We start from the raw sequence: 23677 nt of genomic DNA, 5'->3' as shown, positions 1-23677 counted from the left end.
CAGAACAGAAAAAAAGGGGAAATCTTTTAATAGGGACGTTTATTCCTGTGACAACTGTCCAAGGGGATTTCCGTCACATTAAAAAAAAAAAAAAAATTCCTCTTACTTCCCATTAAGTCTGCGGAAGGGGAAGTAAAGGGAAAAATACCTAATGAGACACAGATTGCAAACAAAAAAAAAAAAAGACAATGGTTTTTACTAGGGATAGACCGATATGTTTTTTTCAGGGCGGTTACCGATACCAATATTTTAGTCACAACGCATCGGTATCGGCCAATATGGGCCCATATTTTGTACATTTAAGTTTTTGAAAAATAAAGACAATTTTTGACACAAATCTGGTACTTAACATGTTAATTTTTGTTTAATGCTTAATGGCTGGCTTGCTGGCACCCTGTGGTGGATGGCTGGCACCCTGGGGTGGGTGGCTGGCTGGCACCCTGTGGTGGGTGACTGGCTGGCTGGCACCCTGTTGCTGGTACAGTGCCTGTGGGTGGCTGGCTGGCTCGCTGGTACAGTGCCTGTGGCTGGCTGGCTGGTACAGGGCCTGTGGATGTGGGTGGCTGGCTGGCACCGGGCTGCTGTGGGTGGGTTATGGCTGTGATACACTCCCGCGAGACTAGTCCCGACTCCAGACAAGGCTGTCCAAAGCGAGGGAGGCGGCCTAAGAAGGCAGAATGACGCCACGAAAATATCTGCAATATCGGCCAGTTCCCGAACCGATACCAATATATTGGGGAAAGTGCATATCGGCCCTCGATATATTGGCCTTGCTGATAATCGGTTGATCTCTATTACAAACACTTTAAGATGTCAAAAAATATTGGCAATATAGGCCAGTTCCGGGGCCGATACCGATATATCGGGGAAAGTGCTTATCGGCCTTGGCGATAATCTGTCTATCCCTAGTTTTAACCCTCTCCTTGCTCTTCCACCTTCACTTCTTTCTCTCACAGGAGACTCAGGCAGAAACAGGAGCCATAATTTCCTGCTGCTGTCAAACAAATCCTGTTTGGGGGAGGGATGGGGGCGGGTCTGAGCCACTCTGTGTTTTTTTAAGGCTCGGAGTAGTGCCCGCATAGTACCTGGAGTTCTCTGGAGGCATCCACGTGAAGAAGGAACAGAAAGCATCATCAGGGGGGCATCCAGAAGAAAAGGTAAGGGATTTCTCTGTGCAATATCGTTGCACAGAGCAGGTAAGTATAACCTTTTTTCTATTTTAATAAAAAAAAATGAGGCTTTGATATCACTTTAAATTACATAGTGTGTTCTATTCATCTGCCTGATTATCTGGCTGTAATCTTATCTAAGCACAATTCAATCATCATAATATCATATTTACCAACATTTCAGTGTCATGGTGTCATGCCTGGCTCCCCTCGCTTGATAGAACAAAAGAGAAGAACTTCCCTGACAAAAAATATCAATTATAGAACTAAAGACAGATAGGCAGGTGCAGGTTCTCTTTGAGGCTGTAGGAAGCATGTGCTATTGGTATTGGTGGAGAGGAGTCTGTTTAGGAAATTGTCTCCTTATAGAGCAGTGATGGCGAACCTTTGCACCCCAGATGTTTTGGAACTACATTTCCCATAATGCTCTACTACACTGCAGAGTCATGCGCATCAAGGGAAATGTAGTTCCAAAACATCTGGGGTGCCAAGGTTTGCCATCACTGTTATAGAGTGTATCAAGGTCTCAGAGAAGCCAGCTGTCTGACTGGATGCTGAAAGACCTCAAGCAGCCACCCCTCTAGCGGAAGCCGTTTTTTTGGTTCTACATGACCCTTATATACAGTATATATATATATATATATATATATATATAGGATGTCCTGCACCATTCTGGTGTGTCTGGAATTAGTGCTAGGTCAGACAAAGCCCACTGGCTAGGGAAACGAATGAGTGCAAGGAGAGGTCCCTGGCAAATACGGTCAAACCAAGGACTACACATCTGCAAAGAGAAACATTCTGGTATCTGGAATAGCCACATGGGGCTTTCTTTAGCAACTGTACAGTGCGGCGCAGTGCACCCCAAATCACCACCCCTCTAGCGGAAGCCGTCTTTCGGTTCTACATGCCCCAAACCTGGTAATACTGTGAAATCACCAGTTGCTGCTTTGCCTTTTGTCTATGCCTGAACTGTTATCATTCATTACTGTTAACCTACCCATGCGAAATACCACATACATACAGCAACCATCAACTGTGTATAAGATCTCTCTCTGACTGGGTATCTCGGGCCTGGGGCCTTCTTACAGTAGGATGGGGCATCCAGTTGTGAAAAGGGAGAACTACATACCTAACACCCAGGGACACAGCATAATTAGGACTGAGGTTCAAAAGGCCAGACTGTCCAAAATAAATTGGCACAGTAGGCATCTATGTCCTAAAAAAACTGCTCAGATTGGACAACCTTTTATACCTGGCAATGAACACAACTCTATCACAAAACTCCCTGGAGCTCAAAACAGTCATATGATGCAGACGCTAAAATTTCTCCACAAGAACTGGTTTGGTGATGTTGACTTTATGAATATTGTAAAGTCTCTAGATAAGTGCCAACATTTCCTGCAATAAACAGTGAATTTGTAGAGATGCAGCCAACAAACATAGCAGGATGGCAAAGAAATTATCGTAAGTGGTCTCCAGTCATTGACCAAAACATGGATGAGCTTTTCTTTCCATAACAGAGTGATTATTCAAGATAGGGCATATACTGAGAATTATACCCAACATACAGATTAAGAGAAGTGACACTGTGTAGCATTCATAGAGAATAAGAACAAATACTAAGAGTTAAATCAGCATATACAGTAGGACAAGAGAAGGGGTCATGTGCAGAGTCCATACATACAGAATAAGAACAGATACTAAAAACTACACCAAGCATATGATGCAAGAGAAGTGGCATTTTTCAGTGTCCACACATACAGAATAGAACCAGATACTGAGAATTACACAGAACAAGAGAAGTGGTGTTATGCATCATCCATACATATAGATTAAGAATAGATACTGAGAATTACAACCAGCATACGGTGCAACAGTTATGCTGTGCACTATTATTATGTGGAAAAAAAGAACAGGCACTAAGAATTACATCCACCATACAGTGCAAGATAAGTGGTACTGCGAAGATTTGAAATAAACAGAACGAGAGAAGTGGTACTGCGAAGATTTGAAATAAACAGAACGAGAGAAGTGGTACTGCGGAGATTTGAAATAAACAGAACGAGAGAAGTCGTACTGCGAAGATTTGAAATATACAGAACGAGAGAAGTCGCACTGCGAAGATTTGAAATATACAGAACGAGAGAAGTGGTACTGCGAAGATTTCAAATATACAGAACAAGAGAAGTGGTACTGCAAAGATTCCAAATCTACAGAACAAGAGCAGTGGTACAGTGCAAAATCCCAATACACAGAACAAGATAATAGGTTACTGTGTAGAGTCCATTCATATATAATAAGTGTAGCACCCTCCTAGGTAGGTGATAGGCAGAGAAAGTATAGTTGCTCTGTCTGCTTATCAGGAGAGTCTGATTAATAGTTAGGCCTGTTGCATGTGTCCAGGGTGTGATTCATCTGGGCTGAGGGGAGCCTGTTGGACAGTGGAGGAAACCCAGCCAGTGACACACAGGCTTTTGTAACTATCTCAGTGGGTTGGCACAAACAGTGGTGCATTCTGGGATACGTTATAAAAGCCAAGGGCTCATGTGACAGTGGGTATTTGGGCAGGAAGCCAAGTCCCAGAAGGAGGGTGACGGCTGTCTCCTCTTCTGAAGATGTGGAAGGTGGTCACAGGCAGTCAGCCTAGTGAACCAGCAAAGTGTGGCTGAACCCAGAGGTCCAGTGAAGCTGACTGAGGAGGTGAAGGCAGAGCAACTCTGGAAAAACAGTTTCCGTGAGTACAGGGTGCTTGCCAAGGGGTCTGCCCAGGAAGGGGACCACTCCAGTGGCTAGAGTCAGCGGAGGGGTGTCAGCACACAGGCAGTGAGAGTAAAGGGGTTGCCAAGTTGTTAACCCTGAAGAGAATATTCAAGCAGAAACAGTCAATTTATCTTCACTTCAGTGACAGGGTGAAGCAGCGGCCTTGCTGCATTCTACAGTCAGATGTCCTCAGAATTGTGCATAGTTACTAGTTGGAGTATCCTACTCATCCTTCTCCCATCCCAGTTCTAAATAAAACACAACAAACAAATCCCCTGGACTGATTATTGTCTGAGCCAAGAACTTTTAATGCTGTTTATCTACTGTCAGTTGCTAATGGTAACCCAGGGGACCCGTGAAGTGTAATTCTCAGCAGCCCCCTAGGGGGCAGTGCTACATAAGCCTAGGTTCATGCTGCGTCTCGAAAATGTATGCACAATCGCATGCTCCTAACACGTGAGAGAAATACACTGCTGTTTACCGTGGTGTGCTTTTCTATGCTCAAATCCGCATGGTGCCACAGCACTATATGATTCCGTGCAGCGCGTTTTAAAGTATATGGGTCAGGTTTTTCCCCATGTTTCTAGGGGTAGGGCAGCCCATTGAAATGAATAGGCTGCCTTCACTTAGAACACAAACCCGCACAATTGAGCCTTAGGCCCCTTTCACACACAGACCGTTCGTTTCATCAGTTCAGTCACGCTTTTTTAAAGGAAAAACAGATTAAATTTTCTTCCGTTTTTCATCAGTTTGTCATCAGTTTTCACTTGAGTCCCAGAGCCATGTTTTCCTGCAAAAATAGGCCATTTATCTGTTTACATCTGTTTTTGTCCGATCCATTTTTCTTTACAAAGGGCTTTAATCCATTCCAAAAAAAAATGGATATTGGTGGAAACAGAATTAAATAGATGATCATCCATTTACATCCATTTTTTCTATAGAGATACATTGGTGTCCATTTTTCATCCGTCATAGGATGGATGAAAAATGGACAAACGGCTTGCATGTGTGAAAGGGGTCTAAGAACACATAGTGAGAATTATAAATAAAAAATGACACAATATTACAATGTAACAAAATGTAAAAATACACTATATTACCAAAAGTATTTGAATGCCTGCCCTTACACGCACCTGAACTTCAATGGCATCCCAGTCTTCATCCGTAGGGTTTAATATTGAGTTGGCCCACCCTTTGTAGCTTTCTGGAAAGGCTGTCCACAAGCTTTAGGAGTGCGTCTATGGGAATATTTTACTCAACACTTTACACTTATATTACTCAAGTATGGGTTTCAAGTACTTTATACAAGTGTGTTTTAGGAGTGTGTTTATGGGAATGATTGACCATTCTTCCAGAAGCGCATTTGTGAGGTCAGGCACTGATGTAGACGAAAAGGCCTTGCTTGCAGTCTCCGCTCGAATTCATCCCGAAGGGGTTCTATTGGGTTGAGGTGCAGGCCAGTCAGGTTACTCCACCCCAAACTCGCTCATTGATGTTTTTGTGGACCTTGCTTTGTGCAATGGCACGAAGTCGTGTTGAAACAGGAAGGGGCCATCCCCAAACTGTTCCCACAAAGTTGGGAGCATAAAATTGCCCAAAATGTCTTGGTATGCTGACACATTAAGAGTTCCCTTCACTGGAACTAAGGGGCCAAGCTGAACCCCTGAAAAACAACAACACACCATAATCCCCCCCCCTCCACTAAATGATTTGAACCAGTGCACAAAGCAAGGTCCATAAAGACTTGGATTAGTGAGTTGACTGGCCTGTACTGAGTCCTGACCTTAACCTGATAGAACACCTTTGGGGTGAATTAGAGCGGAGACTGCGAGCCAGGCCTTCTTGTCCACATAAGTGCCTGACCTCACAAATCTGCTTCTGGAAGAATGGTCAAACATTCCCATTGACACACTCCTAAATCTTGTGGACAGCCTTCCCAGAAGAGTTGAAGCTGTTATAGCTGCAAGGGGTGGGCCAACTCAATATTGAACTCTACAAACTAAGACTGGGATGCCATTAAAGTTCATGTGTGTGTAAAGGCAGGTGTCCCAATACTTTTGGTAATATAGTGTATATTACACAGCCAGAAATTAATTAGTATAAAACAGTGTTTCTCAACCTTTTTTCAAGTCAAGGTATTCTTTATAATTCAGCACAGTCTTAAGGGACCTCCTTCTAAAAATGTTAAAAACTAGACTTAAACCCCGTACACACGATCAGATTATCGAACGATCTGTCGTCCATTTTTTGTGGCATGCTAGTCTGATGTGGAAAGTGAAGAGGTTATTTTCATACGAATTTTCCCCTACGACAGAATTCTACTTCAGAAGTGATGTCATGTGTTGGATTGCTTTGTATGTGTTCTTTCGTCTCTGAGCATGCCTAGTCTTGCTCTTAAGATTTTTTTCCGTCGAAATCTGTACTAATGAGACGAAAATCGGACGTTGTATTACGGACAACAAAAATTTTATAGCCTGCACATCAGGATTTTGTCAGCTGAAAAGTCGGAGTCGGCTGTCGAAAGCACCATACTAACAATCCGAAAATCGACAGATCGGTCGTCGGCCAAATTTTCCCTACAGATTTTCTTATCGTGTGTACGGGCCTTTATAGTTTCACCTAATGCAACAACATCAACACGCGTAGGACACCAAGTGTTAGAAGTTACTTTTTTTTTTTTTCCAAAGCACACTGGTACTGACTAGTATTACAGTATTTCTCTTTTCCGTCAGTTTCTCTCCTTCACTCAGCTAAGATGACCCCAGTAGTGATGGAGTAGTACGGTATGCTGTGCAAGCACCTGATGTCGTCCTTATCAACTGATGATGTAATTGCTAATTAGAATGCAGTTAGAAATGTAATCATGCATAATGGAAACCTGTGGCTTTGTGTAACTAAAAGCCAGGCTACATCCCACCTGCTGGCTCATATACAATTTTTGGGCAGTTTTGTAGCATTTTGGGCATTTTGCCATGCACCCCTGAAGAAACCTGAAGGCCCCCTGGTTGAAAAAGGCTGGTATAAAACATACCTCGTAGTCTCGCAGCACTCCACTCCAGTTGCAGCTCGCTGTCACACAATGAACCCTGAGCTCTGAGATCTCTTTATTGATAGCAGCATCGCTGAATGCCTGAAATAGAATCAGATGAATAATACGTTGGGGAATTTCTCTCCTCTTACATTTAAAACCTCAACAGAAAAGTCCCAATGTGTTAAACATAATGAAAGTATCACATTTTTTTAAATTAAAGGGTAAGCCCACACAAGAGATATTTCAGTTCTGGGTGGAACAATTTTTTTCACATTCTAGCAAAACCGTTGAGGGGAGAAAGAGCATTGCTGTTACTCACCCTGTCTGCTGATAGGTAGCTGTCCTCAGTCAATCCTTCTAGGCCCTCTTGTTTACATTTGGGACAGATGGGAATTTCGTGGTTCCTGTTCAGATAAACATACAGATGACAATTTATTGTATGACTCTGATTATTTCCAAACAGTTAAATGGCAATTCTGACTCATTTTTGAATTTTACAGCATAATGTGGATGTTACCTCAATGAATATAAAATGAATTACTTAATATATATGTGTTGTTATCTGGAGCCTTGAGCCCCTCCACTCTCTTAGTTGAAGCCCTTCTAAATCTATAACATTCACTTATAGAACACCAATTCCAAATTACTGTTAGTGACAGCATTATAACCAGAAATATTTTTCTGTTACCAAACACTAAAATGAAGGGATTATATGACACCAATTGTCTGTCAACCAGCATGCAGGAAGGGTGTTGATTACACTGAGTGATCGGGGGGAAACCTGAGGCCCACCGGATGTGTAGTTTCTAAAGGCCCGTACACACGAGTCGAAATTCGGCCGGGAATTTTCGTCCGGCGACCGACCTGCCGATTTTCGGCTCGTTAGTATGATGCTCATGACAACCGACTCCGACTTTTCGGCCCGAAAAAATCCTGGTGTGCAGGCTATAAAATTTTTGTCCTCCGTCGAACACGTCCGATTTTCGTGCAGTCAGTACAGATTTCGATGGGAAAAAATCTAATGAGCAAGACTAGGCATGCTCAGAGATGAAAAAACACAAAGAAAGCAATCCAACACATGACATCACTTCTGAAGTAGAATTCTGTCGTGCGGGAAAATTCGTGTGCAGTCTAGAGCACATTCCAACCAACAGACACCACTCTGGACAAAAGACAGACGACCGGTCGGCGGAAATTCGTTGCGTGTGTACTAGGCTTTATATACCATAATTACTGGATGATTAAGGAGCTCCTAAAGATCTACAAAACACTGAATTCCTCCATTGAGTGAGTTGAGCTCTAAATTTCGGAAATTTTTTTATGTAGCCAAGTATGTTAAGGAAAAACTCCACTGAAGAACAACGAACACAGGAACAAATGCCTAGGGGTCTTGTCACATGACCAGCACAGGAGGAACCGTGGAGAAAATGTTCCTCCTCAAAAATATAAATACTTTAGCTAGCTATTGTTCTTCATTCAGCCATCCCATCCAGAATGATAACATAATATTATATTAAAGGACCAGTCCATCCAAAAGTGCTATTTTAGTTATAGGTGAAGCCCGGTGGAGTCCTCCTGTTGCTTCTTCTGTGTCTTGGACACTTCAACAGTGAGCCCTTTCTCTTTGCCACACAGCATAAAGTGTACAGGAACATTAGGGGTGGTGTAGGGGAGACCACATCTATGACTGACCTGATAATCCAGGCCAGGCATGGTGTGCAGTATCGGTGTCCACACAGCGTCTGCTGCGCCTTCTTCAGGACATTGTTACAGTTGCAGCACAAGTACTTGTTTCCAGGTGCAAGGTCGCAGATGCTGGTGGGGTAGCCGGATACAAACACGTTCTCATCTGGCGAAGGCTCTGGACCACTCTTTAGTTTCGCCATGGTATACGATCCCCAGAATGCCACCAACTGCTGCGTGTCTCTTTCCTTCTTCTGTGTGAATACTTTCAGATGTGACACAGGACTTAATACCTGCTAGCTATGGCAGTTCCCTCCCCGTCCTGTAGTGGGGAAACCAGTTAGAAATTCCCCTGATTACTTCACTCACTGACTGACGAGTGTGATTTCCCCGGACGCCTTGCTCGGTACACTCCACACTCTAACAGGAAGTAACCATACAGCAAATGACAAGCTGAAGTTTTCTGACTTTTACACACATTGTGCTGCAGGGAAGGAATCTGTAGTAGTGTTCTGATTATTGATTATATTGGGAGGGGATTGACGCAGGTGCGCTGTACTTGGGGGGAATCTAGAAATGTTTTTTTTTTTATTACCCTGTATTATATAGGAACTATCTTAAAGTGCATATATGGCAATTTTTGTATTCATTTTGAATGGAGTGTGGAAGGATTTAACCACTTGCCGACCGCCGCAAGTACATATACTGCGGCGGTTAGCCCCTCACAGGCAAAGTGACATATGGGTACGTCACTAGCCTGTGAGGCTCTGGGGGGCGAGCGCTCCCCCTCCCGCTCGGTCACGGACCCCCCCGCGCGTGTGCCGGCGGACCCGATGTCCGCCGGGCACTCGCGATCGTCCGTGACAGCGGGAGAAAGGCAGGCGGCTGATGTAAACAAGCCGCCTGTCATTCTCCCCTGTGTAAGAATGGTGATCAAACGGTTCTACTATGTAGGACCGTTAATCACTGTTCCTACACTTCAAGCCACAGCCAATCACAGTAAGAATCCCGCCCCTAGGGACACACACCACCCCTCCCTCTCAAATAAAGTTAACCCCTTCAATACCAGTGTCATTTTACAGTAACAGTGCATATGTGTAGCACTGATTACTGTAGTAATGTCACTGGTAACCCCAAAAGTGTCAAAAATGTCAGTCAAGGGTCCGATCTGTCCGCCGCAATGTCACAGTCCCGCAGAAAAAAATCGCAGATCGCCGCCATTACGCGTTAAAAAAAATGACAAAAATCTTTCCCTTAGTTAGTAAACGCAATAACTTTTGCGCAAACCGATCAAAATACGATTTTTTTACATTTTTTTTGGGGAATTTCATATAAAAAATGTGAAAAATATTGTTATTTTTGCAAAATTGACGCTCTTTTTTTGTTTATAGTGCATGATCAAAAAATCGCACAGGTGATCAAATACCACCAAAAGAAAGCTCTGTTTGTGGGAAAAAAAGGACATCAAATTCGTTTAGGTACAGCGTCGCACGACCGCGCAATTGTCCGTTAAACTCAAGCAGTGCCGAATCGCAAAATACCCCCTGGTCAGGAAGGGGGTAAAATCTTCCGGGGCTTAAGTGGTTAAGCACCTGGCTAGTTTTTAATTGCTGTCTCTGTGTAACGGGTTGCAAGTTTCCTTTAGGCATAAGGCCCATATATTATATATACATATACAATTTTACCAAAAGTTGGGACACCTGCCTTTACATGCACATGAACTTTAATGGCATCCCAGTCTTAGTCCATAGGGTTCATTATTGAGTTGGCCCACCCTTTGAAGCTTTAACAGAGAAGGCTGTCCACAAGGTTTAGGAGTGTGTCTATGGGAATGTTTGACCATTCTTTCAGAAGCACATTTGTGAGGTCAGACACTGATGTTGGACGAGAAGGCCTGGTTCGCAGTTTAATCTTTAATTAATCCCAAAGGTGTTTTATTGGGTTGAGGTCCGGTCTCTGTATATGCCAGTCAAGTTACTCCAACCCAGACCTCGCTCATCCATGTTTTTTATGGACTTTGCTTAGTGCAATGGTCCCAATCATTTGGTGGAGGAGGGATTATGGTGTGGGGTTGTTTTTTAGGGGTTGGGCTTTGCCCCTTAGTTCCAGTGAAGGAAACTCTTAAGGTGTCAGCATACCAAGATATTTTGTTGCATAATTTCATGCTCCCAACTTTGTGGGAACAGTTTGGGAATGGACCCTTCCTGTTCCAACAAGACTGTGCACCAGTGCACAAAGCAAGGTCCATTAGTGACGGTTCACATATGTGCGGATGCGGAGATCGCATGTAATTCGGAGCGCACTGCTCCTTCATTACATGCGATCTCATGTGCGGTGCGAATTTCAGCCATACACTTTGTATGGCTGAATTCGCACTGCATCCGCAGCAAAGACGCAAATTGAGGCATTTTTTGAGCCGCCTCAAAATCGGATCGCACAGTGGTTCACACTTGTGCCATCCGATTCTGTGCGAACTTGCAGATCGCACTGCGATATGCGATTGCAACTGGGGGTGTCGTTAACTTTTAATTGACACCCCCTGTGTATCGCATATGGCAGTGTGAACTGCCAGATGTGCGGATGCGATGCAGGAACACGCTGCATATTCGCAGCGTTCCCGCATCGCACAAGTGTGAACCGGCACTAAAGGTATGGATGAGCGAGCTTGGGGTGGAGGAACTTGACTGGTCTGCACAGAGTCCTGACCTCAACCCGAGAGAACACCTATGGGCTGTGAGCCAGGCCTCCTGGTCCAACATCAGTGCCTGACCTCACAAATGTGTTTCTGGAAGAATGGTCAATCATTCCCATATTGTGGACAGTCTTTCGGGAAGAGTTGAAGCTGTTAAAGCTGCAAAGGGTGGACCAACTCATTATTGAACCCTATAGACTAAGACTGGGATGCCATTAAAGTTCATGTGCGTGTAAAGGCAGGCATCTCAATACTTTTGACAATATAATGTACAGTATATATACTATCTATAATATCTATAATATCTACTGACCTCTTGGAGCAGGTGTAATACCCCCAGAGACAGGTAGGGCTGACGTTTTACCTTAGGGTGTAGTCATGAGGCAATAGTGGAAAAGGCTGTTGGATGGGTGAATAAACTCGTTTATTAGCTCAAGTTTCAACTCCAGGGAGAAAGGGGTATGGAGTTCAGTACACCCATTACTGACATGCAGACCCAGTAGCAAAATAATACATACCAGTGCAGGCAAAGGGCCTTTAAGCAGAATTCCAACCATATCTTTACTGGCAGCAGCAGCCTTGATGATCTCATCGTGATCCAATCTTGATGCTTTCCTAGACTCTTCACAAGTTCCATCTCCATAGGCAGTGCTGTATCTTGGCCTAGGCCAACAAGGCCCAGGCCTAGGGCAGCACTTTGCAGGGGGGCAGCAAAAAAGCTGCACCCCACACAGAAAAAAAACAGCCTTCTCCTGGCTCCCGCACGAAAAGGGTCCCCACTGGCTTGCACTACACTTTTAGTATAGTGCCATTCCTATGGGGCAAATCAGTCTGGCACCCCCATAAAGCGCTCACATTGCTACCTGCCGGTACTGATGGGCACTAATAGGCTTCACTGATGGCTACACTGATGGGCACTGATATGATGCACTGATAGGCTGCACTGATGGCCACTGATCAAACTGTACTGATGAGGCCTCACTGATATGCTGCACTGATGGGCAGTAATGAAGCTGCACTGATGGGCACTGATGAGGCTGAACTTATTGGAACTGATGAGGCTGAACTGATGGGCACTGATAGACTGATTGTGGTCTGTGGTTTACAGATGACAGGGCTGGTCATAAACAGGAAGGGGTGTGACCTTTACAGGAAGAGGTGGTTCATATTTAAATTAGGGGGTGCACAAGTTTAGTCAGGCCTAGGGCAGCACAAAACCTAAATACACCACTGTCCATAGGACCTCAAGCAACAGAGTCACATCTGCTTCAATTCAGACATTGTCTCTTCCTCTCCTGTCCTCTGCAATGCTTCTGAACCCAGGGTCTTAAGAAAAAAAAAAACTCTGGACAGGCAGGCTTCTTCTGCTCCTAGGCCTTAGCTACAAGCAGAAGCAAAGGCCTCAGCTCAACTACTCCTCACACACCCTCCCCAAACCGCTACCTGGGAGAAGCGGGAGATCACTTGGCCCTCCCAATATATATACAGTATATACTCTCTCCCAGCCTAAATCTGTGACAATAAACCTGCTACTGGTTGGCTAGGGGAAACATAAATATTCATAACTCAGTCTTACTGTTGCATCTCACACTATTGCCATAGGTGTTAGTAACCCCTACTGGTAGCATAATGAAACCACGGCTCCACTGAGTTTAGGGGGAAAACTAAATAAACCAATAAACTATATATCAGTGTGGGCTGACTACAACCCAGCATTACTAAATTTGAATAATAGCCCCTGCTTAAGACAGATTGCTACCTGTAAATGGCTCATGGGAATGGCAGGGAGAGCAGGAAGAAGCATCCTCACCCCAAGATTGGAACTGGAGGAACAAATTAACTGTATCTTGACAATAATTCAGTTGGTTAAACTTTGGGGTATCTGTTAGATAGTGTCTATGGAAAAATTATGATTGTTATGAAAATTTTTTTATTATAATCTGGTTGAACAGAGGCTACTGATGAGAATTAGTGCTCATCTATTCCCGCCCTTTGGGGGGAAAGCCAGAAGGAACATACCTCTTAGTGGGTAGTAAAGAGTCAAGTGCAAAAAACAATTTCAATCCAGATATGGACCAGGCAAGGTAGAATAACCAGATGTCGGTAGCATGGTTCCACTCCTATTGTAAAGTAATGCACCTACAAGTAATGTAGGTGAAATGCCTACTCGTGAAAAGCTTAATGCTTGCACTCTAGTAGAGGAATGCCACTGTTTTCATTGAAAAAATACTGTGTTCCTTGTTAACAGGTTAAAGCATTGTAAAAATGGAATTGCTGTGTTTAATGTTCAGGAAAAAGTGTTTGCAAACCAGTACATGGGATAGAGTTCTCTCTTCTTTCTCTGAGTGAGTCATTTGCTTTGACGCGAAGAGTCACATAGGTCTTATAATATGTTCTGTGGGAAGGGATAGTTGCCCTGTACAAGGGAAGACACTGAGGTGTTGATTTACTAAAGGAAAATAGACTGTGCACTTTGCAAAGTGCAGTTGCACTCTGCAAGAGCAGTTGCTCCAGAGCTTAGTAAATGAGCAGATGCTCTGCTGAATTCTATCGTCCAATCATGTGCAAGCAAAAATTTTTTTTTTCCTTGTGTGTGATTGGGTATTCTTTGCAAAGTGAACCTTTACCTAATTAATTAAGCTCTGGAGCAACTGCTCTTGCAGAGTGCATCTGCACTTTGCCAAGCGCACAGACTTTTTGCCTTTAGTAAATTAACCCCAGTGTTGGAGCTATGCTCTGGACCCACCATTAACTGGGATAGGCTAATTGCTTGAGTCTGTGCCACCTCACTGGCCTGGGTGGAGTGCCAGCGACATGTGCACTACCTGGAGCTACCGGTAATGGAGAGGCCACTCGAAAAAAGATGTTCCTCTGACAATATTGTACTATGGATGAGTGAACCATAGGTTTTGGGTCTCTGACCCATCCTGTGCAAGACACTTTCTAGTGCTATCCATTGGGACTCTCTTTCTGGATGTGGACTTTTTGTTGTCTGATTTAACATTAAGAACCGGTTCACATTAGAGCGATCCGACTTGCTGGGGCGACCTCACAAGCTGCTCGCACCATGACCTCGGAGCGGCCGGCACGGACTTCATAACATTGAAGTCTATGCAGGTCGCTCCGGGTCGCCCCAAAGAAGCGCCGGACCCTTTTTCTAAGTCGGAGCGACTTGTGTCGTTCCTATTAGAACGGGTCCACAGCTTCTCTATGGCAGGCGACCTACGGCGACCTGTCAGGCGACCAGGTCGCCTGACAGGTCGCCCCAGTGTGAACCGGCTCTTAGAGCTGCATTATTTTACCTTTTTTGTTACTATATTGTTAATTTCACAATATTGTGTCAGCTGCTTTTTTAATTATTTAAATAATTTTAAAATCTTTTTACTATTACTAGGCACAGCAGATATAAATGTTTTTTACTTTCTAGATAGTGCTTGTAGGTTCTGAGGCCTCTGCAACCCTGCTAGATGGAGGGAAGAGTGGTCACATATGTTGCTGTTGGGAAGAATCATCCTCTAGGTTTGTCCTGCTCATCTTTGTCCCTGTTACAGAAAGTAACAGGTAATTAAACATTTTATAGTTGTCACCTGAAGAGGGAGTGAGGGGAAATCTTACAATCAGGATACTTGTCTTTGTTACTGGAAGTGAAGTGTCCACAACACTTCAACCATTGTAAAAATAATGCAAAAATCATTCAACATGCATTTCCTGTAGCTGAATGTATCATTTGGATGTTATGTGTTTGTGAAGTAGAATTTCTCTTTGAAGAAAACGTAAATATTATGCAATCTTTTACATGAAATTTGCAGGGTATAGAGTTGGCTATGGATCATGGAAAGCCATCTTATGTCTTTGTTCAGATGATAGACCTTTACAATTCAAGTCAGATGACTCAAGTAAAAATACACAAATGGGACCTCTAGTATTCCTAGTATCCTCTACTATTAGAGGATAGTATCCTACTATCTAGTAGGACCTATTAGTAGTTAGACTATTAGTATTAGACTATCTAGTATAAGACTATCTAGTAGGACTAGTATCCTACTATCCTCTAGTATCTAGTATATAGGGTTTAAGGTGGAATCTCACCCTAGACTTACGCAGGGAACATTAAACAGTCAAAAAACACTTGTACCTCGATAAATGTGTAGCCCTACCCCCAGAAGAGCCACTCATGGAAGAATTGTTTTGTAATTTCTCTGCACATCCTGAAGATGACACACCTCCCTCACCCAGCACCTACTTGCACACCTTGAGGTATTTCAAAGAATTTATTAGACAAAGCATAGCCTAAATGAAGAGTTACTCTGAGAGATATGGTTAAACATCTGCAGTATTCTGACTAACGGTAATTAACAGAACTTAACTGCATTTACCTAGCAGCAGTATATAAAGACAGTCCTAACTTGCTATAACAGTTCCCATTTGTCATACTGGCCAGTGAGTGATGAAAAAAAAAAAAACTGTTAGCCGGCAAAGTTGGGGCCCTTAAAGAAAGCACAAGCGTTCCCAGCAGACTACAGACTAACTTTTATGATGTTAGTCTCTTACCAGACCTAAGGCATCCTCTGCTGGGTTTTCTGACTCATGATCTGATTCAGTAAATATCTATATTTAAGTCAGACAGGGATAGAAGCTGCTGTGATCTGTCTCCTTTGATACAGTTTCTCTTTTCCTTCCTTACAAGTGGTGAGAGTACTTTCTAGTACAGTCTGATCACAGTAGGCATCCAAATCACACCTCACTCTGCATGATAAGTATCCTTCTCAGAAGTCTCTCTTCCTCTTGTAGCCAGCTATGGCAGGCTTCTGTTCAGTCAGCGACAACAGCTCAGTCTCTACCCCACACACCTTCTTGCTTCCAGGACTGTCCTTTTCTTTTCTCTCAGCCTGCATATCCCTTCTCCTTGCTTTGTTGCATCAGTAAATCATCAGGATGGAAATAGACCCAGCAAAGATGCCTGCACCCTGCACTGGAGTGGAGACACTCCATGGATAAGCATTCCAAAGTGGTTTCCTTAAAGATGGCTGCTGCACTTGTGCATTATTGAATGTTCAGTTTAACTCTGTACACACTGTATAAGGATAATTCAGCAGCGAAAAATGAACAAGTTTCACAGCAGTTATCAGCTACTGTCCAGGTTACAAATGCCACCACCGTGATTGAATTCTATTATGTGGATCCACTGTCCTCTACTGTCAGCTGCTAGTAATACACTGTAATTTATAATTATGTATGCCACTTCCTGATTCTGGGGATGTTGGTAAAAGATCCTGGAAGGTGGATATGAAGAGAGAGAAGATCTCAGCCACATGTCCTGTCCATTCTAATAATAGCCAGATAACTAGGACTGCGTTACAGGTGGGTCAGGTACCAGCTGGAGGGTCTCCTCATCACCAAAGAACTTGTTTTCAGGTCTGTAACACAAAGAGAGATGCTGCACCATTCTAAAGGGCCCCTGCAACAGACTTTTGCTGCAAAAATTAATCTGGAGGTAACTATATATACATGTTTATTGTAACGCTCATGCGTTTTTGTTAGTGGATGGATTTGCAGCTGCAGAATTGTCACACTCAGTAGTCGTGTAGAGATTCTGTTGAACAAACATATCCAACTCTCAGGACTTCATCACTGTGCACAGCCTGTTTATGCAATATACATACACTCAATCTGATGTTAATGGAGGGATAGTATATGTGAGAGTATATAGGTGAGAGACAGGCTATAGTATGGTGAGCACCTAGGAGTAGTATTAGGAGAGTGTTTAGGTGATGGTAGTAAGCAGATAGGTACTAATGTCAAGTATAGTGCAGATGGTAGGGGACAGCAGATGGAGTATACAAGACAGAGTAACCTAGTGCAAGGATAGTTGATGGTAGTCCCAAGAGCTAACAGTCTATGCAGATGATAGGAAATAACTTAGATAGAGATAGTCCTGGTATATGCAGTAGATGACAGTAGAAGTGCAGGTTAGTAAGGAATCCCCTGTGGGGTACTTATCACTAGATAGGTAGTAGTAACAAAGTTCAGTAGTGAGAGGTGATCCAGTAGCGAGATACGGATCGGCAGCGAGGTTCCGGTTCAGTTCAGGCAAAGGGAATAGCCAGCAGCTCCAGCTTCGCAAGAGAAGGTGCGGTGAAAATGCGGTTTGAACGAGCAATGAGTGAGAGAAAGCCGGCGATTGAAATAGCCGCTCATAGCGGCGCTCGGCGATGATGTCATTGCCCTTAAAGGTGTATGCGTCCCATTTGGATAGCAAGATGGGACGCAATATTAAGAGAGAAATGTGGAAATAAGGGTACCAGAGGTACCAGAACATTACATTTATATGTGCACAATTCCACCGGGACTCCTATTGAGCCCTATGCTGATTATTTCTCTGGATCTATTTATATTTTTTACGTGTGGCTGTCACTCAAGGTGTCTTGCAGATGTAAGTTTTTATCCAATGCTCAGTTCAAATGGCCTGGGTTTGTGACAGGTTCATATTAAACTGGCAATAGATTTTTGCAGATAGAAATCAAATCTTTCTTTAATGGCTCACAACTTATAAAAACAAGAGATGGAAAATAGATGTGCAGTGTCAGCGTGATGACATCGTAGCTGTACTTGTGGTTTTCCTGTGTATTGGCTATTTGGTATACAGAAGTGGATATGGGGCCTACAAGTATCATTGTTGCTTTCATATGAAATGACTGTTGATATTGTACACCTCTTGCCTCTTCCTCCTCCTGATTTTCATTGAATGACCCTACTCAGACTGTTTCTGCATCAGAGGAACTTACTTTTTAATGCCCCCATCACCATCACTCACTATTTCTATTATACATTCATATATCTATAAAATATGTGGCAGTGCTGTACAGAGAGCATTTAGCTATTCGCATCAGTCTCTACACCAGATGATCTTACACTTAAGTGTCCCACCACAGTCACACACTATTATCGTTATACACAGTTCTGTACAGAGAACACAACCCATTTAAACATTCACTTCAGTCTCTGCACCAGAGGAGCTTACAATTGAATGCCTCCACCACTGACATACGCTATTTTTATTATTACACATTTATATAGCTCTGACATATTCCATGGTGCTGTACAGAGAACCCTAGTAGGCAGGTGCCTAGAATGTTAACAGTGTAGGCACTTGAGGTTAATGCTCAGTATATCTGGGGTTAACATGCTTTTGTGTCCATCTTTTATGACCTGTGGTGCTTCCTGTAAAGGGGATATATATTTATAGGTGGGAAGAGGTTGGTCCTGTGTGGTTTTTGATAATGGGAATCAAATAGAGACCATACACGTGGAGATGTAGACGTTGCACTGAGAATGGGGTTGCCCCTTAGCGGGACCCTGAAGTGGTGCTAAGGTGAAGCCATACCACTACTTGTTGGGAACTTACACAACCTGAAGATACGAGCACCACTGCACAGCAAGTGCACATCTCCCAACTTTCTCAGATGGGAACGAAGGAGACCTATTATAAAAAGTATATGGGCATAGGACACACCCCCTGCTATGCCCCCCCCCTTAAAAAATAATTACACAAAAAAATATTTGGTTAAACCCAATTTTTTTTGTTTTTTTTTACCACTGCTATTCCTTTATATTGGCTTTTGGAATTTCCAAAATTAAGCTATTTAGACATTAAATGAAAGGTTTAGCATTGCAAAGCACTTTTTGATAGATCAATAGATAGATTTTATATACAACTATATCAATCAGTCCAAAAATGAGGGACAAATGAGAAGGAAAGAGAAACAATAGGACTTTGTTGAAAATGAGGGACAGCCCCCTGAAATCAGGGACAGTTGGGAGCTATGCATGTACAGCAAAGTAGCAGCATAGCATTTGCCTGATTTATGTAACAACTAAAAGAACTGTATGGTGATGATTCAGTCGATGTATTGATTCTAGTGCCTTTGATTCAAGTAAAGGTAGTTCTGATTTAGTAACAACATCGATCTGGTCTGAATTACTTGTGAAGAGGGTGAGAGTATGCTCCTAAAGAGAATTGGAATGGGGAACAGAGGGTTCACCTGTCAACCTTCTGGGCACTGAAGAGTGAGAAGACAAGGGAAGGTGCAGCAGCCAGCTCAGCAGAGGTAAGATTTTGTAGGAAGAGTGGAGTGGTGGCTGTATGATTGGCCCTTCATGCGCAACAGGGTCCTTGTCTTTGGGCCCACTCACTGCATTACAGAACTGTCCTAGGGACTTTGCCTGGACCAAAGTGTACAAAGCCTCATGCAGGGCCGGCCTTATGTTCAGGCGCTCTGGGCGAGTTAATCCTATGGCGCCCCCCCGCGCGCGCATTTTCTTGCACCTTTTTTGCACTTTATTTGACTTTTCTTTTTTATGATCACTAATAACTTAGCCCCCCTTACATCAGAGACCCCCCACACAGAGCCCCCCTTACATCAGAGACCCCCCACACAAAGCCCCCCTTAATTTAGAGCCCCCCTCGATCAGAGAGTCCCCCCCACACAGCCCCCCTTACATCAGAGACCCCTCACACAGAGCCCCCCTCACATCAGAGACCCCCCACACAGAGCCCCCCTCACATCAGAGACCCCCCCACACAGAGCCCCCCCTCACATCAGAGACCCCCCCACATCAGGGACCCCCACATAAAGCCCCCCTCGCATCAGAGACCCCCCAACACAGACCCTCCCTCACATCAGAGACCCCCACACAAAGCCCCCCTCACATCAGAGACCCACCCCACACAAAGCCCCCCTTACATCAGAGACCCCCCACACAGAGACCCCCCACACAAAGCCCCCCTTACATCAGAGACCCCCCACACAAAGCCCCCCTTACATCAGAGACCCCCCACACAAAGCCCCCCTTAATTTAGAGCCCCCCTCCATCAGAGAGCCCCCCCCCCCCACACAGCCCCCCTTACATCAGAGACCCCCACACAGAGCCCCCCTCACATCAGAGCCCCCCCCACACAGAGCCCCCCTTCACATCAGAGACCCCCCCACATCAGGGACCCCCCACATAAAGCCCCCCTCGCATCAGAGACCCCCCCAACACAGACCCTCCCTCACATCAGAGACCCCCACACAAAGCCCCCCTCACATCAGAGACCCACTCCACACAGAGCCCCCTCACATCAGAGACCCCCCCTACATCAGTTACCCCCCACACAAAGCCCCCCTTACATCAGAAACCCCCCACACAGAGCCTCCTTACATCAGAGACCCCCCAAACAAAGCCGCCCTTACATCAGAGCCCCCCCACACAGAGCCCCCTTACATCAGAGACCCCCCACACAGAACCCCCACACAAAGCCCCCTTACATCAGAGACCTTCCCCACACAGAGCCCCCTTACATCAGAGAGCCCCCCACACAAAGCCCCCCCTTACATCAGATCTCTTCATCCCCCCCCCCGCTTCTCCCCCTCTCCCTCCCACAGGCATTCAGCGGCAGCAGGAGGAAAATGGAGATATGGGTTCCTCTATATCAGTGTTTCTCAATCTTTTTCCAGTCAGGGCACCCTTAAAAATATTTTCAGTCTGGAGGCACCCCAGTCCAAGGCTTGGTTCACGCAGGGGTGTAATTCATCCTTAATAGTACCCCTACACATTGGAAAACATGGTGCATTTTTGGTGCAGCACAATTAAAGAAAAAAATAGATAATGGAATTTTTTCCCTGTGTTTCTGTGGGGAAGTCCACTGAAATTAATTTGCTGCCTTATAGGCAGCACACAGCTGTGCAGATGTGAACCAAGGGCTTGTTCACATGTGAGGTTGAGGGGTAGTAAAACCGCACGCTTTAGCTGTGTTTTTACCACCCCCAACTGTTCACCCTGTAGCTGCAGAGGCAGCAGCTGGGGTGGACACATGCTGTGGCTTGAAGTATACCCTCAGGTGAATGGGGCTGCACTACAACCAACCCGCAACTGTATGCGTGTTGAACGCAGTTACAGCATAGTGATGATGCATTTAGGGGGTTAAAACAGGCAGTGAGGAGGCTACATATTGCCTTTTTACCGCCTGTCAAATGCCTCTGAAAAGCAATATGAGCATGGATCGCTTTTCAGAGGAACAGCATTTTCTTGCTGGTACTATGAACAAGCTGTAAAAAAAAATCACTTCTGATTGTACACATATAGGGGGACAGGATTAAAAGTAATGTGCAAACACAGGCATGTAAACACCCACGTACGCACATACACACACACATATTTTATAAGCACACACACATAATACATACACATATATAAATACACACACATATATATAAACACACACACATATACATATATCAACACACACATGTACACACACCTGCACACACACATATGTAAACACAAACGTACACCAGGCATCCCAACCTGCAAAAACTCATGTCAGGGAGTAGACACTCCGCACCGCCGCCCCCCCCCCCCCCCCCCGCACTAATTTAACTCAACTAGAGGATGATCAAACTAAATGGAATCAGTATACAGAGGTTTACTTCTTCTGAGAGATATTAAAGGAACACTCTAACCACCATGATCCCTTCAGTGATTGGAAGTGGTCATGGTGGTAGAAGTCAGAAACACTGCACATGCTGGGACATTTACAGTTATGTGCTGGGGGCTAGTTGCACCCCTAGCACATATGACTTAGGCAGCCAGAAAATGTCATGTCCTTATTCATACATGTATGAACAAGGACGTGACATATTATGACAAAACACAACTAGTTATTACTATAAAAAACATATTGCAACAATTTACACACGCTAATGCAAATACCTTTTCTACTTATTTTTCAGACTGCTGGCGGTTACTGCTGAGGGGTTCTACTGGTGCGGTTACTGCTGGTGGGTAATGCTGGTGGGTAATGCTGGTGGGTACTCCTGGCGGGTACTGCTGGTGGGTAGTGCTGGCGGGTACTGCTGGCGGGTACTGCTGGTGATAACTGCTGGTGGTTACTGCTGGTAGATAATTCTGGCAGTTACTGCTGACGGGTACTGCTGGTGGTTACTGCTGGTGGTTACTGCTGGTAGATAATTCTGGCGGTTACTGCTGGCGATTACTGCTGGCGGTTACTGCTGGCGGGAAATGCTGGTGGGTACTGCTGGCGGGTAGTGTTGGTGGGTAATGCTGGCGGTTACTGCTGGTGGGTACTTCTGGCGGTTACTGCAGGCTGGTAATGCTGGTGGGTAATGCTGGTGGTTACTGCTGGCGGGTAATGCTGGGGCGTACTGCTGGCACTGCTGGCGGGTAATGCTGGTCATGCGGGTACTGCTGGTCATGACATTGGGTACTGCTGGAGGAAACAGTAGCTGCAGTGGAGAGCACCTAATCTGCTGGTAGATAATTCTGGCGATTACTGCTGGCGGTTACTGCTGGCGGTTACTGCTGGTGGGTACTGCTGGCGGGTAGTGTTGGTGGGTAATGCTGACGGTTACTGCTGGTGGGTACTTCTGGCGGTTACTGCAGGCTGGTAATGCTGGTGGGTAATGCTGGTGGTTACTGCTGGCGGGTAATGCTGGGGCGTACTGCTGGCACTGCTGGCGATTAATGCTGGTAATGCGGGTACTGCTGGTCATGACATTGGGTACTGCTGGAGGAAACAGTAGCTGTAGTGGAGAGCAGAGCCGTTGCTTCCTGTATGGCTCTTGTCACAGGCAGAGGAGGGGTGCATTTCATATCACTCCGCCTGTGACAGAGCCGTAACTATACAGGAAGCAGCGTTTCTGTCACTGACTGCAGACATCCTAAATCTCCTGCAGCAGCCGGGAGATCGCACGCCACTTGCGGGTGTCCGTGAGCCGCCGGCCAAAGGCGTGAGACTCCAGCGAGTCGTGGGAGATTTGGGATGTCTGTGTACACACACATGTACATACACACACACATACATGCACACACATATATAAATGCACATATGTACACACATATAAACTAACACATACATATATAAATGCACATACATACAGATAGCCTGTACTGTACATTAACTTCCTGCCAGGTATTGCACTGTAGGGGGAGGCAGAGAGCACAGCACACACTGTGCTTTCACTTTCCTATGAGGGACCAGCTCCCACAGTGCCAATTTACAGTTGGGCTGAGGATCGAGGAGTTTGGTCTCAGCCACCATTGTCGCTCCTCCTATTCAGGCATACGGGGGGCCCGCACGGGCCCCCTGCAGCATGGGGCCTGGTCATGATGGCAACTCCTGGGACCCCTGTACATCCGCCCCTGGTACAATCCTAATCGGAATCATTTCAACTGAAAAAAATGCTTTTTTCAGGTAGCTTTAGCAGCGAAACATGCTTTTTTCATCAAATGGTAGCAGACCCTCTGACCAGCAGATAGAAATTGGATGGAAGATAACTGAGG

At 44.8% G+C, this 23677-nt stretch overlaps 1 protein-coding gene across 1 annotated transcript in view; it reads right to left on the bottom strand.

The window, feature by feature from the left end:
* The window catches only part of TRAF1 (TNF receptor associated factor 1), a 33908-nt gene extending 24950 nt beyond the window's left edge, over positions 1 to 8958 (bottom strand). Inside the window, exons 1-3 of the mRNA XM_082264017.1 lie at positions 8653 to 8958; positions 7280 to 7364; positions 6961 to 7059 (exon numbers count right to left, since the gene is read on the bottom strand). Coding sequence (XP_082120143.1) covers positions 6961 to 7059; positions 7280 to 7364; positions 8653 to 8846 — 378 coding nt within the window. The 5' untranslated portion in view covers positions 8847 to 8958. The remainder of the gene's footprint in view (positions 1 to 6960; positions 7060 to 7279; positions 7365 to 8652) is intronic.
* Between the last annotated feature and the right edge of the window lie 14719 nt (positions 8959 to 23677).

This window comes from Pelophylax lessonae (genome assembly GCF_965119305.1).
Source record: "Pelophylax lessonae genome assembly, chromosome: 7".
NCBI classification, from domain to species: domain Eukaryota; kingdom Metazoa; phylum Chordata; class Amphibia; order Anura; family Ranidae; genus Pelophylax; species Pelophylax lessonae.
The sequence above is the reverse complement of the archived record's forward strand: the minus strand, read 5'-3'. Positions and strand labels throughout refer to the sequence as shown.